Source organism: Musca vetustissima, unplaced genomic scaffold (genome assembly GCF_032173495.1).
Source record: "Musca vetustissima isolate MV318-11 ecotype Yass unplaced genomic scaffold, APGP_CSIRO_Mvet_v1 utg38527, whole genome shotgun sequence".
NCBI lineage: Eukaryota > Metazoa > Arthropoda > Insecta > Diptera > Muscidae > Musca > Musca vetustissima.
This window is the reverse complement of record NW_026873842.1, coordinates 57,636-76,035: the sequence shown is the minus strand read 5'-3', so window position 1 is coordinate 76,035 and position 18,400 is coordinate 57,636. Positions and strand designations below refer to the sequence as shown.

Here is an 18,400-nt window from a genome sequence, read left to right as displayed (position 1 = left end):
AACGGAAGACAACTGATTTTCTCATACCTAATGTCAAATATTTAGACTTTGATTACGTTCTCATAATGGAAATATATTCACAATAATGGATTTTGACAGCAAAGTTGAGAGACAGCTGATATTAATAAGGTCATCCAGGGAGACCAGCTGGATATCAACTGATCTCTTAAATTTGCTGTCAAAATCCATTATTGTGAATTGACTTCCATTATGAAAACATAAGCAAAGTCCCCTTTTTGACATTAGACTTGAGAAAAAAAAAAAACAGCGAACTTTCTCTAGTTGGGTGACCTCAAGGTATGTTAATAAGGTCGTCCAGGATATCATCTGGCCTCTCAAGTTTGCTGTCAAAATCCATTATTATGAATTGACTTCGATTATGAAAACGAAACAAGTCCAAATTTTTCACATTAGACTCGAGAAAAAACAGTTGACTCTCGCTAGCTGTGTGACCTTATTAATATTGTTACGAATATAAATTTAGATTTAAGTTACTTTAGATGAATTCCGTTAATTTAAGAATTTGAATTGTAACGTAAATTTCTACTACGCAGTTTATTTGAATAACTTCACAACAACAACTACTGTATAGATTTTTCTACATCCTTCCATTTCCTCTTTCATTGTCTATTTTTTTTTTGTTGGCGTACAATTCTTGTTAAACGTCATCATTGATGATCGCTTAATTCCTCTTTGTTACCCCCTCGCCTGTATATGTGTTGTTGTTATTGTTTACTCAATGTAAGTTTGTATGTGTTGTTGTTATTGCCCTGCAAGCATTTGGAAGTGAGTTTCTCACTCCCTCGCCTAATGAGTCACTTCCGCGTCACTTATTTCCCGAGAAAAGGCGATAGTTTGTATATTTACAATAACAAAACTATTGTTGTCTACCTTTTATCGGCTTGGAGTTACTTCTAAGTGTCGTTTTGGAGGATAAAAGAAGACGGTTCAAATTTTACAATAACAAGTTGCACAGTTTCAAAATGTTCTCTTATTTGTTTGGAAAAAAGGGGAGAAAAAATATATATAACTCAGTTAAAGTAAGATTTTCAAAGTGAATGGTAATCGACAAACAAAAAGTGAATTAAAATTTATTACTAATTTTAAAAATAATAATATTTATTAAGTGTCTTCATTTATAAAATAGTGTTATTTACATATTTAAAAAAGTATAATAGTGTAAAAATTATTAAAAGTTAAAAACATAATTTTTAGGTTTGTGAATATATTAAAGTTATTATTAAAAAAACTGTGAATAACTATTTAGAATGCCTGACTAAGCAAATCGCTTTCGCGAGAAGTAAGTAACGCCGAAGTGAAAAAAAGTGACGCCTAGGCGATAGAAACAGTTTCGGAATACAATCGCTTTCTTATCGCGGAAGTCACCTCCTTCGAGAAGAAATGAACCACTCCCGCGTCACTTCTAGGAAGTCACTTCCGAGTGTCTTCCAAGAAGTTACCCAGACGTTACTACCTGGAAGTGACGCGGACGTGGTTCATTTCTTCCCGAAGGAGGTGACTTCCGCGATAAGAATGCGACTATCTTCCGCAAATGTTTCTATCGCTTAGGCGTCACTTCTTTTTCACTTCCGCGATAGTTTTTGCTTGCAGGGTGTTTACTCAACGTAAGTTTGTATGTGTGTTTGTTGCATTGGTAGATTGTTCGTGATCTAGGTGTTACCAGATCGTCTAGAAACTTCTGTAGCTACAAGCAAGGCTCATATAAATAGGGGAAATGGAAAGGCAGTGAGTCAGTGGTGAATCAGATCGCGAATTGAAACCGTCGTGTAAAGTAAAGTTGTGTGAATAAAATCATTGTAATAATCGTAATCCGAAAGAACCTGCGTTTTATTTGGTACGAATTGTATCGGGAAATAAAACAACGTCTACACGGGATTTAGTAAAACCCAAGAACGTAACAATATATTTTCGACCGGAAATTTAAAATTTGATCAAAATACCTTAAAACCGTTTTGGAATTCGTATTGATACAGTTATTAATAGCTACCTTTGAGTTCTCCTCTGAACATCGGTGCAATTATACAAATTTCAAAGTACTGTTTTCTTCAGATCTGTGGTTGCGACCCAATGAGAAGGTACACTTCAGGAATATCTGTATGATCAGAAAAGAGGTCCTGGGGTACAAAATGAGACAGGCTTAAATCGAATGAGTCTAAAAAGACAAGCGAAAGAACCACTATGTCTGTAAGGATGAGTTAAAGACCGAAGGGCCAGAGAGTCTATATGGACAAGTTGTCTAGATATATAGACGAGCTGAAAAACCAGTGAGTTCATATATAGACGAGCTGAAGAGCCAGTGAGTCTACATAGACGAGCTGAAGAGCCAGTGAGTCTATATAGACGAGTTGAAGAGCCAGTGAGTCTATATAGACGAGCTGAACAGCCAGTGAGTCTATATAGACGAGCTGAAGAGCCAGTGAGTCTATATAGACGAGTTGAAGAGCCAGTGAGTCTATATAGACGAGCTGAAGAGCCAGTGAGTCTATATAGACGAGCTGAAGAGCCAGTGAGTCTATATAGACGAGCTGAAGAGCCAGTGAGTCTATATAGACGAGCTGAAGAGCCAGTGAGTCTATATAGACGAGCTGAAGAGCCAGTGAGTCTATATAGACGAGCTGAAGAGCCAGTGAGTCTATATAGACGAGCTGAAGAGCCAGTGAGTCTATATAGACGAGCTGAAGAGCCAGTGAGTTCATATATAGACGAGCTGAAGAGCCAGTGAGTCTATATAGACGAGTTGAAAAGCCAGTGAGTCTATATAGACGAGTTGAAGAGCCAGTGAGTCTATATAGACGAGCTGAAGAGCCAGTGAGTCTATATAGACGAGCTGAAGAGCCAGTGAGTCTATATAGACGAGCTGAAGAGCCAGTGAGTCTATATATACACGAACTGAAGGGCCAGTGAGTCTATATATACACGAACTGAAGGGCCAGTGAGTGTACATAAAGACCAAAGTCCTATTGAAAGGTCCGCTTATGTAGAGGAACTGAAAGGCATAGCGTGCTTCTTAAAAATTTACCTTAGCCTTGTATTTCTTCGCACCGAACGCTAAGTTTCTTCCACCTCAAAATTTATCCCTCTTTTATATTTTCTAAGCTCTGCAAATTCGTTACCCCAAAACATAAAAATTCCATCAATTTCAAATAAAAATCCCATTATATACATATTTAACTTTACATATAAATGTATTTATATTTTATTAAAAATGATTTATTGTACTATATAAAAATATAATATAGTTTACAGGGGAGCATAATTATGGTTGTTTCTGTTTGCGTGCGTGTATTTTTCATAAAATAACAGGCCTTCATGAAAATATCGGGTTTCTTTTTTTCAAAATTACATACAATAATCATATAAAGATTATAGAAATTAAAACAAGCTAGTTAAAAATTTGAAAATTAATGTTAACTTAATTTAGAAGAAATGAAAAGAAAAAAAGACAGAATTACGTTGAATCCGAATCATTGCCATTTTGTTGAGAAAATCCTATGCCACCATTGAGACCTTTAGAGGCAGCCTCCAGTCGTTGCAGTTTCTTTTGTTTTTTCAATTTGCGTAGATCCTTGGCGGTTTGGAGTTTTCGCTTTTGGGCAGAGTTGTTGGTGGTTTTTTCTTTTTCTTCTTCGTCCTCATCTTCCTCTTCAGCATCTGAGTCATTCGATTCTGAGGAATTTTCTTCTTCATCATGGCCACTTTCTTTAGGTTGCACCTCAGTGTTGCGAATAACGGGTAGTTTAAAGGCCCCGCAAAAACGTTGGTAGACATGCGAGGACTCCAGACGTATCAATTTCCTTAAATTTTGTAAACTTTGTAAAGTTTCCTCGGTGGTTAATTGTGAGCTGCTGATGTTCAAACGTTGTTGGGCCTTTTGTACGTTCAATATTAATTCCAATAGAGTTTGGAATTCTTTGGGCGATTGTTTCAGGGATTTATTTTGTGTCAAAGCTTGAATGTGATTTTTAAGGGCCTTTTCGATTTTCTTAAAACGTTTTTTGGTTTCATCTTCATTTTGTTTTTGCAGTTCACTGTTTTTATACAGCGTTGAGAGGATTTCATAGACTTGTATGCGACGGAAGGTACGTGCCTCTAGATTAATGCCTTGTTGTGTCAATTCCTCGGCCAAATCGTATATGTGACACCATCTCAGTTTGAAAATATCGGAGAGTAGGGTAATGTTAATGGTGGGATTGCGGGATTTCACAAATTCTTGGGTATATTCTTTACACAGAGCCAGGATCTTGGGAGTTTGTCCATTGGCATTGATCTTATAGGCATTGGCAATGAGGAAACAACAACATTTGTTACGCATTTTATTTACAATCTCAAACACGGGAGCCGGGGCCTTCTTGTCAATAATCAGCCTTAGGAAGTCCACAAAATTGCCTTCCTTAAGATCTCCATCGGAATTGTAGTTCTTAAGAGCGGTCAATTTGATGAGGGTCTTTTCAACTTTAGTTTGTAAAGGTTTCAACTCTTCACCGACACAGTATTCCAACATGTTGAAGAGGGCCAACATAATTTCAATGGATATAAGCAAAGATGGTTTGTGTTGCAAGTAGATTTCCAAAAGATCAAGGACACGTATACGGAAATGCATAACCGTGGTGGTTTTGATGCGATAACTTTTGGATTTTTTCGTTTGCGAAGAGCCGGTCTTCTTCATGGCCTTAAAGGCATTGGCGAGGGCTTCATCTAATTTGCGGCCCTCCTCTTCGGTCATATCATTCAGATCAACCGATTCCATATCATCATCGATTTGGGTTCCACTGGCAATAAGAGCCTGGGACACGGCATTGCGTAATTTATCAATTTCGGTAACACCTTCTTCGTCATCTTCCTCTTCTTCATCGTCATCTTCATCATCGTCTTCCTCATCATCATCCTCTTCTTCTTCATCTCCCTCCTCTTCATCATCTTCACTATCATCATCATCGTCTTCATCACTTTCTGTTTTAGATTTACCATTTAATTTTGGTTTTTTCTTTTCCACTTCTTCCTCATCATCTTCATCCTCCTCCTCTTCATCATCATCTTCTTCATTTTTACCACTCAATGGATTATGGCCATCCTTCATATCCAATACCGCCAAAATTTGATGCACCGCTGTCAATGTCAAATTATCACACAAATGTGGAAACAGGGCATTGACAATGTTGCGTAGGGCACCATTATTTTGGGACAACAGATGTAGGAACAAATCCACCACCACCTCAATCCATTCAGGTTCTTCACCCTCACCATCTCCCGCCGCCGGTACTGATTTCTTCGATTTCTTTTTTTGTTTTCCCGACTCCTTTGTTTTGGCCATACATTTCAGCAGATCGTCAATGGCTGGGGCGGCCATTTCAGGTTCACGGAACAACTGCAGACCCATGTTGAGTAATAAAATATTGAATACATTCTGCAGTTTATTATCCTCTGCCTTCTTCTTTTTATTCGTCACTTGATTTTGTGACTCGGCCACAGCTCCATACATGGATTGCCATGCCTTTTGTGAAACCTCATCGAATTTAGTTATGCGTATATATTTATTGGCCTGTTTTTGTGCTAACTTCTCTTGGCAGAACTTGGCCAAATTGTACAGCAATTTCTGTTCCTCATTAATGTCATGGAGTTTAGTTTGCAAGCATGTGAAGAACATATTTTTACATTGTTCGGCAAAATCTTTACTAAACGAACCGGCCGCTTCTTTTTTACAAATCTCTGCCAAATCGGTGACATAGAATACGCCACAGGAGAACAAAAATTGCAATTGTTCCTCTCTCCATGCGAAGGCATTGTGCACAGATTTGTGTTGCAATAAATGTTGCAACATATACCCGGCATTCAGCCTCTCAAAATTTAACCAATTTTCTGAGGAATTTTCTGGATTCTTCGGCAAAGTGCCAAGGAATATTTGTTTGTACAAATTATACAATTCCTTAACACCCTCTTCGCCCAAGGTATTAATCAATTGATGCACCACACGATTGCTGGCGAATTTCTCAATATTAAAAATACCAGGTGGCAAAATCAGGCGCTTTATCAATGCCACCTTATCTTCATCGCGGGTAACTTTACTGCAACATTTCACCAGCGATTCCAAAAAGTCAGCATAAAATGCTTTCAGTGTTTCATCTTTTTTCTGTTTTAAATTTTTCAAACCCTCAATGAACATATGCATGAAATTGTTGCCTAACAAATCTTGCACTTTGGTCTTTTCTACATCCAAATTATCTAAAATATCGGTGAGGATTTTCAGTGTTTCAATTTCTACCAATTTTGTGGGATTTTCTAAACCTGCATCAACAGTTTCACGCCAAAACGTTGTTAAATTCTTGGAGGTTGCAATGTAGGCACCAAAATGTTCAAATGCAGGATGTGTTAAGATGTCGGTATTGCTGTGTACCCAAAATATTTTATGTAAATATTGATATGATTCCGGGTTTAGTAGTTCAACGCCACCAAAGTGTGCCTTAAGGAATTTTGCATTCACTAGTGTGGGGAATTTCTTTTGCAATACTATGAGACAGTGGATGGTTTGTAGATTTTGTTTATTCCATGGCCGGCACAGCTCTTTTTGTACCAATGGCCAAACGGCAGTTTCAAATTGTTCTTGTGATAGCTGAAAAAAAGAGGGGGAAAGGAAAATAGTTAACAAAATATTAAAAATAAAAACATAAATTTAATAGGGAGGCAAAAAATTTGTATAGAAGTCAAAGTCAATATATTAGGATTTCTAATAGAAAACCAATAGGCTTTCCCTTTGAAAGTCAATGGGGTTTCTCAAAAAACGTCAATATGAGTTTCCTTTATAATTCAAATATAAATTAAAACCATTTCCTATGGGAGACCACCACTAGGACAAACAATTTTCCATGGACTTTATATCATAAAAGACCAGAAGTTGTCACTGGAAATGAAGGTGTCTTTTTACGAAAACATATATTTTTTTAAACAAGCTGTCTTCATTATTGAAGTCCAAGAAGTTATAGCATGCCGATCGGCCAATTATAAGCAATGCAGAATTTATGTTTGAAGAGCATGAACATGATCCCTGATGACCTTCCTTTGCTTCCCTATATTCCTTTTAAAGTAGTTTTTTCCTATAAACCTGTTTAATTGTTATATTTCCTGTAAATATATAATTTAAATTATCCGTTTTATGAATATTTTTTGTTTTTTATGTGAATTTCCCACATTTTTATTTAAAAAAAAAGGTAAAACTTTTGAATTTATATTCCTTTGCATATTAACGTGCAAAAGGCGCCAAACTAATGGTTTCCATTGCATAAATCAGCAATGTTTGACGTGTGTGGTATGTTCACATTTTGCCGGTGCGCACAATATATAATTAAAAATTTTTAATTTTTCCGTTGTTTGACGTCTGTGGCCTGGTGTGTGGATATTTTCTCAGTTTTTGTTTTGCAATACATATGTATTTGGAAGATTTTTTGATATTTTTACACATATTCTACTGTGTGGCAAATAAAAATGTGTTTTCCCGGAATAAAATAAAAGTATTTAATACATTTATATTAAATAAAATTATTTCGTCTTTTTTCCGTCATCACTATCGCGGTCCATCTTCACGCTTCAAAAATAAATATGAAATGAAGTTTAATGGCACGTGTGTGGGCTAAACACCGATGCACATGTTTGAACTTAACGTACATATGACTGAGAGATGTAATGTAGAGAGAAGAGTACGGTTATAAGTGTCATTGCGTTCATCATTGGTGGCGGGAATTGCATTATAAGTAAACTATAACAATAAAGTGGTTGAATTGACACATTTTCCACAAAATTATTAATTATTTAATATTTTAATAATATTTATTAATTTTCTTAAATAATTCCTAATTTTGCTTTAAAAATTTAAAACATTTCCATTTATATTACTTAGCATAATAATGTGCAGAAGGCACCAAAATAATGACAAGAAATTACATGTGAATAACGTACATATGGCTGAGAGATGTGATGTAGAGAGAGAGTACGGTTATAAGTGTCATTGCGCTCATCATAGACTGCATTGTTGGGGGGAATGGTATTGTAAGCAAAATATAATAACAAAGTGGTTTAATTGGCACGTTTTCCCAAATATTTTAATTTATTGTTTTAAGAATATTTATCAATTTTAATTATAATTCCTACTTATTTAACAAAAAATCTTCAATTTATATTCCTTTACATATTAATGTGCAAAAGGCGCCAAACTAATGACAAGAAATGACATGCGAGCAGCATGTACTCATATGACTGGGAGATGTAATGTAGAGAGAGAGCAAACGACAAGAAACGGCATGCGAGCAGCATACTCATTATGTAGAGAGGGAGACCATGTTTATATTTGTTATTGGCTCACACACTGCATTGATGGGGGGAATGACTTTATAAGTCAGTAATATAACAGTTTAATTGGTACATTTCCCCGCAAATTATACAATTCAATTTAATATTTTAGAAATATTAATTAGTTTTATTTTTAATTCCCACTTCTTTCTTTAAAAAAAAAATAAATAATACTTCATTTTATATTCCTATGCAAAAGGCGCCAAACAAATGACAATAAACGACATGCGAGCACCACACTTCCATATGACTGAGAGATGTAATGTGAGAGAGTACGGTTATATTTGTTATTGTGCTTCTCACAACACACTGCCTTGATGGGGGATGATGACTGTTATCAAAAAATAATAACATGATTTTTTGGCAGAGAGACCGGGTGACGGGCTGAGACAGAAAGCCCATACAAAAAACGGGAGAATATGTAGTTATCTCTCCCCCCATTAAGAACATTCATTTGACAATCTGTATAAATGTAGTGACAACAAAAGAGTTTGCAAGCACTTGCCTGCCACCACAATTGCTATCAATTGAAAAAAATAGATTAAAATTAAATGAAAACTACAACAAAAAACAATATGAATTAAGTGATAAAGTATTAAAGAATTTATTATTTATTTGCATTGCAAGAAATTCTAAAGTAAAACAAAAACCATCATGAAATATATTGCTGCATTAGATGTGGGCACCACAACGGTGCGTTGTTTTGTGCTCAATGTCAAGTGTGAAATTAAGGGGTCAGCTGAGGAAGTGGTAAGGAAAAAAAGCGGATAAAAACCCAAAGAAAAAAGCGCCAAAGTATGCAATTTATGAATGAAATTTATTTTGTATACATATTAGGTGCAACTGCTAAATCCGCAGCCACGGTATTTTGAAATTGAACCAGAATCGTTGTGGCAGCAAATAGTAAGGGTTATTAAAAATGCCGTTAACGGTAAGTATAAAATAAAGAAAATAAAAATAATTGTTCAAAAAATATAACTTCTCTTTATTACAGATGCCCACCTGAAACCCTCGGACATTTCATGCCTTGGCATTTGCACCCAGCGTTCAACATTTCTGACATGGAATTCCAAGACCCAAGAATATTATCACAATTTCATTACATGGAAAGATTTGCGGCCGATGCAATGGTCGATCAATTCAATGAAGGTTATTTGCTGAAAGCCTTAAATACAATTGGCAGCATTTTATATTTTCTAACACGTCGTAATCAATTTCTTGCCGCCAGTGTTCTTAAACTAATGAATGGCCAGGTGACAATGAGATTATTATATGAAATGGAAAATAATCACCGCCTAAAAAATGCAATGCAAAGGAAACGGGCCCGTTTGGAATTGCTCGATTCATGGGTACTATATAAATTACGTTCGGGTAATGGAAGAAATTCAAATATTGAACATATATCAGATGTGACATCGTGTACGAGTACGGGAATGTTTGATCCGTTTATATTGAATTGGTCGCCGATTTTGAATATGATTACAGGAATTCAGGTGAGTATGGAAAATAAGATAAAATATGTTTGGAAATGTTAGTAAATTTTAAATTCCTCTAGAAATCAATGTAGGAAATTTCAAAAGTATTGGAAAAAGCCTAAAAAAAGGATGCAGAACGTAACGTTTGCTTACAGAAGGCTCCAGGAACCTTTCTTTTAAAATACCATAATCTATTTTTAAGCAAAATTTACATGAGAGCCCAATAATACCACATAGGTTCTATTTTGAAATAAGGAGCTTCCGCCACGTAGATAATTATGATAAAACCATTAGCATATCGTACGTATCTATCTATATTTTATTCTTATTTAAATACTAAGGTTTTTTTATAAATTTTATTTTACTTGTAAAAGACTTCTAACTGGAAGCTGTAGGAGCTTTCGAATAGTATACCGAAAGGATCTTTTTATAAAATAACATGAGAAACTTCCTAGGGAATACAAAAATATGCAATATCTATTTAAATTTGGATTTATTCTATGAAACCATTGCTTCAAAACCTCTTAACCCGTCAACAATTTCTTTCAATTTCCGATTTTCTACCCACCCCGAACAAAACAACATTGTCAAGCGCAAGAGAGTTGATTAAACTTTCGACCACCCGAATATGTTCTTATCAATGAACACTCAAAAACTTGACTCAATTTTGGGGAGAAAAGAAAAATATGAACCGAACGAGAGGGAGAACATTTGTTTTTATCGTTACCCATTGCTATCGAAGTAGAGAGGAGATAGATAGAGAACGCAAGTTCAGAGTACAACATTACCAGCAACTTTGAAAATAAAAAACCCGCAACTCAGTTGCCAACATTCCGTCAATTAGTTTAGAATAACAGAATAAAATAAATGGAACAACGCGAAGCCCGACAAGATTAAAGTATCAACATTTTTACAACAATAATTAAAACTAGAAGCAACAAAACAATATTAAATTTCAATCACTAATTATCTAGCAGGTTTTAGTTTGAATGAGATTATCTGAAAGTATACAACACAACTATTAATAGTTTCAATAAGTCAAAGATTAAATAAATATTGGCCAATCAATAAAAATTTAAAGAAAACAAGTTTTACGCTTGAATCGGACTACAACAGCCACAAAAAATGTCTTATATTGCCGCATTGGATGTGGGAACCACAACGGTACGCTGTTTTGTGCTCAATGAAAAATGTGAAATAAAGAGTTGCGCCGTGGAAGAGGTGAGAATTCGAACATGTGCCAAAATCAGGCGCCTTGGCAATTTATGAATGAAAATTTTCACCCTTTCAATTTCTCCCCTACATTCCCAAAAAGGTACAACTTTTGAATCCCAAAGCGGGTTATTTTGAAATCGAACCGGAAACATTGTGGCAGCAAATTGTAAGGGTCATACAAAATGCAGTTAAAAGTAAGCTGGAATTTTTGTTACTAAAAAAAAAAAATTCAAATGTTTCCCCTCCCTCCCCTTTAGATGCCGAATTAGAACCCTCACAAATCTCCTGCCTTGGCATTAGCAGCCAACGTTGCACCTTTTTGACATGGAATCACAAAACCCAAGAGTATTTCCATAATTTCATAACTTGGAAAGATTTACGTTCCGATGTATTGGTAGATGAATTCAATCATAGTGTGGCCTTGAAAACCCTGAATAGTTGTGCCTATGCCTTGTATTTGCTAACACGTAGTAATCGTTTTTTGGCCGGTAGTGTTTTAAAAATGATGAACGGTCAGGTGACCTTGAGATTATTATATGAAATGCGAAATAATTCGCGGCTAAAAGAGGCCATGAAACGTAAATGTGTTCGTGTTGAGCTGTTGGATTCATGGATTCTATATAAATTGAGATCGGGTAATGGACGGGATTCACAAGTGGATCATATTGCGGATATTACATCGTGCACGGCGACGGGCATGTTTGATCCATTTCAATTGCAATGGTCACCGATTGTGAAAATGTTGACGGGAATTGAGGTAAGTTGGAGTGGGGGTTAGAGGGGAGGATTTGCTAAAGGGGAATTGAAGAGGGGAGGACTTGTAGTAGAGATTTTGGTCATTAACAATAACAACAATTTAATCAAGAAGGTACTCGGATAGAGGTCCTAGGAGGTATTATAGAAGCCCAACATTATCTGCCAATATAAGTTTCAGAAGATCTTCCTTTCTTCTAGAAGTCCCAGAAGGTCATGAGACGATAAGGCCTTCTTATAGAGGTCCACTAGGTCTGCTTACAAAGTACAGGTACTTATCTAAACAAAAATAGAAAAAAAAATGGACCAATACCTCTTTAATTTTTTTGGAAGATAAAGGCTATATAGGTTCTCCATCGGATGACTTCTTCGAGAAATTTTAATTTATGTTCCGAATTCGATAAAATTTGGCACATCTCATTTATTTGGTCCAAGGACGAATCCTATTGAAATTGGTAAAAAACGGTTCAGATTTAGATATAGCTCCCATGTATATTTTCGTCCGATTTACTGTAAATGGTGCACTAAAGTCCCTACATATGATTCGATTTGCATGGAATTTGACATAGAGTACTGAATTGAGGGTAGAATGATGTGTGCTAAGTTTCGTGAAAATCGGTTCAGATTTAAATATAGTTCCCATATATATTTTCGTCCGATTTAGTGTAAATGGTACACCAAAGTCTATCTATCATTCGATTTGCATGAAATTTGACATAGTGTACTGAATTGAGTCTAGAATGATGTGCGCTAAGTTTTGTGAAAATAGGTTCAGTTTTAAATATAGCTCCCATATATATTTTTTCCGATTTTTCTTCGATTTGCATGAAATTTGACATAGAGTATTGAATTGAGGGTAGAATGATGTGTGTGAAAATCGGTTCAGATTTAGATATAGCTCCCATATATATTTTCATCCGATTTAGTGTAAATGGTGCACCAAAGTCCCTATATATGATTCGATTTGCACGAAATTTGGCATAGCGTACTGAATTGAGTCTAGAATGGTGAGTGTTAAGTTCCGTGAAAATCGGTTCAGATTTAGATATAGCTCCCATATATATTTTAGTCCGATTTTATGTAAATGCTGCACCAAAGCCCCTATATATCATTCGATTTGCACGAAATTTGGCATAGCGTACTGAATTGAGTCTAGAATGATGTGTGCTAAGTTTCGTGAAAATCGGTTCAGATTTGCATATAGCTCCCATAGTGGTGAAGGGTATCATATAGTCGACCCAGTCCGATTTTACTACTTTCCTTACTAATTTATTAATAATTTATTTTTGTGTTTTTTTCAGGTCTCAATGTTACCGAAAATTGTCAACAATTCGTATAAAGATTTTGGCTACATTGACCCAGTAGATTTTGGACCGGAATGGAAAAATTGTCGTATACCCATAACAAGTTCAATAAGTGATCAATGTGCCTCTATGTTTGGCTCCCAATGTTTTCAAAAAGGTGATGTTAAAATAACAATGGGTACGGGAGCATTTTTAGATTTAATTACGGGTAAAACATGTCAGGCATCACTGCAGGGTATGTACCCCTTGGTGGCATGGCAATATGGTAAAGATACCACATTTTGTGTTGAGGGAGCTGCGCATGATATGGGTACCATTATTGCATGGGGACAAAATTGTGGTCTCTACACGAAGCCAAGTGAAACGGAGGAGATAGCAGAATCGGTGGCGGATACAAATGGTGTTTATTTTGTACCGGCTTTTAGTGGTTTGGGGGTAAGTTCTTTAAGAGAATTTTTTTCTTAAAAAATTTGATTTTACTTTGGAATTTTTTTCTAGGCCCCCATTAATGATCACAAAGCTGCCTCGGGATTTATTGGCATTACACCCTCCACTCAGAAAGCCCATATGGTAAGGGCCCTATTGGAAAGTATTGTTTTTCGTTTGGTAAAACTTGTGGAAACGGCCGAAGAGGAAACTCAACAGAAATTGAAATTATTAAGGTAAGGGGTAAACATAATCAATCAGGTAAACATAACAGGGAACATACGTATCCCAGACTATGAGGTGGTCCTAAGTTTGGTCCTTTATTTAAATTTAATTTTTCTTTATAATTCCTTACAGAGTCGATGGTGGTGTATCGCGCAACAATTTCGTCTGTCAATTCTTGGCCGATGCCACAGGGATTTGCGTGGAGCGTGCCCGCAATCCTGAAAGCAGCATTATGGGTGCCGCCTATGCTGCGGGGCTTAATCTTGGCTTGTGGAATTCATTTGAAGATCTTGCCCAATTTCGTGATGTCGAACGTTGTTTTGAGCCACAGGAGAAAAAATATGCGGAAATACGTGAACGTTTAAATGGTTGGCTCAGGGCTGTTGAGCGATTTGGTCAGTGGTATTGAGACGATGATCATGGAGATGATATTATTGTTAGAAGAGAATTGTGATTGAATTTTTAATTGAATACTTTTTTAGAAATTTTTTGTACCAAAGAGTTTTTTTTTTGATAATAAATTGTGAGAAAAGATGCTACAAGAAAGTGGAGTAATGGTTTGCAAGTCCATCGAGAAAACAAAAATGCTGTCAAAAAGTGTGGTGCTCCCAACATTTTTTGTCAGATCGTCTTTTAGCCCCTGTAATATGAAATTGTTTGGATGGGAAATCAATGAAAGATCTAAAGAAATAAATCATGGGCATTTTACACAACAATGAAGTCCTGGTAGGTCCCAAAAAGTACCAACAATTATTTTTAGAGATACAAAAAGTCGGCTCAAACTTTTTATCCACTTTCAGAATACATAAAATCTCAATCAATTAAAATTTTGGTGGGAAAACTTGTCCAACATCCACCAAAATCTGAATAAGAGGGGACAACCGTTATTTAAAGCCTACTCCGAAACTTTGTCCAATATTCTTCACTTTTTGTAATGGGATTTTCCACCCAATGGGAGTCTGAAATATTAAAATACAGTCTATTTGGTTGAAAAACGCTCCCAAATTCTATATATAGAAATTTGGACTGTACGCTTATAAGGGGCTATCCTAAAAAGTGGACCAATATTTATAATTTTTGGTACAAAGATTTGTTACCCAAAAATAATCCCAAATAAAAAATTGGTTGAAAAACGTAAACAAAATCCCCAAAAATCGAAATTCGGAAGGTACCTTTATATGGGGGCTACCCTAAAAAACGGACCAATATTGATAATTTTTGGTAGTAAGATTGTAACACTATGAGTACCCGAAACGTAACATAGCTTTCCAAAATATCGAAATTCGGAAGGTACCTTATATGGGGGCTACCCTAAAAGCCGAACAATATTGATTATTTTTGGTAGGAAGATTTGCTACCCAATGAGAACCCAAAATGCTAATTAAAAATTTACCAAACTCACCAAAATATCGAAATTCGGAAGATACCTTTATCTTCCGATACCTACCCAAAAAAGCCGAACAATATTGATTATTTTTGGTACGAAGATTTGTTACACTATGAGTACCCGAAATACCAAATTAGAGGAAATTTGGTTGGAAAATTTAACCAAGGTCCCTAAAAAATTGTTACCGTTATATGAGGGCTACCCTGAAAAGTCGAATAATTTTTATTTTTTTTGTTAGGAAGATGTGCTATCATATGAGAAACAAAAATGATAATTAAAAATTTAACCAAACTCCCCAAAATATCGAAATTCGGAAGGTACCCTTATATAGGGGCTATCCCAAAAACTGTTCCAATATTAATAATATTTAGTAGGAAGATCTGCTACCGAAGAAGAACCCAATGTACAAAATAACAGTCATCTTGGTTGAAAAAATTTATCAAATCTTCCCAAAATATCGAAATTTGGGAGGTACCTTTATATGGAGACTATTCTAAAAAGTGAACTAATATTAATAATTTTTGGTAGGAAGCTTAGGTACCCAAATATAATCTAAAATAAAAAATTATAGGCAATTTGGTTGAAAATCGTGACCAAGTTCCCAACAAAATCGATAATCAGAAGGTATCGTTCTATGGGTCCTATCCTAAAAAATGGACCAATATTGATAATTTTTGGTAGGATGATTTACTACCCCATGAGAATCTGGAATACTAAAATAGAGGCAATTTGGTTTGAAAAACATAACAAAACTCTCAAAAATATTTAAATTTGGGATGTACCGTTCCAAGGGGGCTATACCAAAAAATATTGATAATTTTTGGTAGGAAGATTTGATTTTCGAAGAATTTTTCCAAATTTTCGAAAATTAAGGCATATAGTCATATGGAGGATATACCATAACCGACATATCCCATTTTCAATAACAAACATTCTGGGAGTAGCAGCAATGTATGTGCAATATTTCAAAGCTCTATCATAAATATTGCCGGTTATACGTGACTTCAACCAAGAGACGGACAAGACTAAATCGACAAAATGATAAATAAATGAAAAATTGTATAAACCCCTTTTTGTGGAGGTTATAAAATAGAGGTTTATTCTATAATAAAAAAGAGTAACCATTAATAGCTCTAGTTATTCGTAAAAATGATCCTAAAAATAAAATTTTTTTCTTGGGGATAAGAATTCCCAAAAATGTATACAATTTTTTGTGGTATTTGTTTTTGGAAGAATTCAGAAGCGGAATTCTTTTTACCCCCAATATTTATTCAGAAACATCAAATGACTTCTCTCGGCTATCTTAGATTTTCAATCTTGACTACCTATTTGATATCTTATAAAAAAATTAAAAGTGTCACTTACCATTTCAATAATTTCACACAAAAACGAATAGCCTAATGAGGCATGATAGGTTTTGTGACGTGTTGACTGCAACAATATATTGGTAATTTGTTCCAAATGTTCGGTATTAATTTCAGCTAAACGTCCCGAATGTAGCAGAGCACCAATAACTAAAATTTTGCCAACAACGGCATCGGCATCCTCTTTATTGACTACAGCTGAGCCAACATGTAATTCTTTGTTAATAATATCCAATAACAATTGTAATGGTATCTCTTCCAATGAAAATGATTTCAAAATACCAACAAGGCCCACATAAAAGCCGGAACGTGAAACATTTGTTGAAGAACCACAACCACGTATCAAACGTTTTAAACTGTATTGCAGCTCTTTTTGTTTCTGTGGTGGCGAGGGAAAAAGGGAAAATTAATTTTATGGAACACATGTCAACATGCCACTGCATGTTTAAATTGGTCCACTTCCACTTACCTTATCCTCATCCTTGTTGCGCTGTAATTGTTGCAGTAAATGCACCGCAGCCTCCAAACGCACTTTCTCCTCATCACTGGTTAGATCTTTAAAATATTTAAAAATATTCGTATCCAACGTTTTGATAGCAGCTTTTGTTTTTGCTGGCGCCTCCTGCTCGTTAGCAACCTCGCCTTCATCACCATTTTCTTTGTTTATTTTTTGTTTTTTCTTTGCCTTGACGGCCGCTGTAGATTCTTCTTGTGCCTCAGAGTTTTGTGGACGCTTTTCAGCTTTTTTATCCTTTTTAATTTTCATTTTATTTGATAAATTCATATAATTTTCGTTATTCCGCTGCACGTGTTGGTGTTCCTTTTGAGTGATGTGAGAAATGTCGATAGTATAAACAAATTCGATAGTTCTCATGGGTTGTCAGATGGCGATAACAGGAGAGAAAACGATAACGTGATGGCAAGACTACAGGGTGACACAGAGGTAATTAAAAGTAAATATTAATGCAAAGTAGTGGCCTTCGTACAAAACTTCTGGTGATAATTTTCGAAATTAATGGGGGGAAATAGTGACAAATTCGAAAATAGATTATTCTTGCTTGATCTTGAACAGTAAAGATAGCCCTGTTGAGTAATTTTATAATGTTTTCGTTGCATATATATCCCCTTCAAATATAACTATATATATTTATATATATAACTATTAACTTTAATTTTGAAGTGGAAATAATCCGATGTTAGTTGATTCTTGCAGTTTTTAGAGCAGAACAAATAAAAAGCTTAAATAATTTTGTTAAAAAATTGCAAAACATAAGAGATACTTACGGAATAGTTTTTATTATCATTTTTTCTCTTCACATTTTGAGGTTAGGTCCAATAATGTCTTATATTTTGTATAAAATAAAATATTGTCAATACAATTGCAGTCCTTAAATATATCCAATGTAATTTTAATACAATATTTCGTATTATTTTATATGTATATTTAAGAAGTTTATAAATTTCATGAATTGAGGTTAAGTTCGAACATATGTTACATTTTGAAAGAGTGTCATATTTAAGCAACTGTAATTAAAAATTCAAGTCTATTTTCAATTTTTGTACAAAGCTGTTGTAATTTTCCCGTATTTAAATGAAATATTTGTATTTTGAACATTGAGGTTATGTCCGAATATATTAGGTAAAATAATTTTCTAATTTTTGTTAAATCTGAGTAATAACATCAATTTTATTTATTAAATATAATACATAATGTCAATTAAAATATGTCAGCTATTATTTTTCATTATTTTATTGCAAAATTTAAAAAAAAAAAATTTGGAAAAAATTGTCTTACAGTACGTTTACATTTAACCGGATTTTGTTAACCCAGTGGGTTTCAATTGTCATTTCCTTTGCATATATGTCAAATAAATCCTCATATAGTAGGTTAAC

General features: G+C 34.9%; 2 protein-coding genes across 2 annotated transcripts; one reads left to right on the top strand and one right to left on the bottom strand.

Moving 5' to 3' along the window:
- Positions 1–3,469: 3,469 nt before the first annotated feature.
- Positions 3,470–17,273, bottom strand: LOC133328485 (myb-binding protein 1A). The gene is made up of 3 exons (XM_061537053.1): positions 16,977–17,273; positions 16,509–16,886; positions 3,470–6,628 (listed from the first exon to the last, which is right to left on the bottom strand). The coding sequence occupies exons 1-3, from the start codon at positions 17,271–17,273 to the stop codon at positions 3,470–3,472; spliced, it is 3,834 nt and encodes a 1,277-aa protein (XP_061393037.1).
- Positions 10,959–14,165, top strand: LOC133328529 (putative glycerol kinase 5). The gene is made up of 6 exons (XM_061537096.1): positions 10,959–11,054; positions 11,149–11,242; positions 11,306–11,805; positions 13,103–13,540; positions 13,604–13,767; positions 13,889–14,165. The coding sequence occupies exons 1-6, from the start codon at positions 10,959–10,961 to the stop codon at positions 14,163–14,165; spliced, it is 1,569 nt and encodes a 522-aa protein (XP_061393080.1).
- Positions 17,274–18,400: the final 1,127 nt, after the last annotated feature.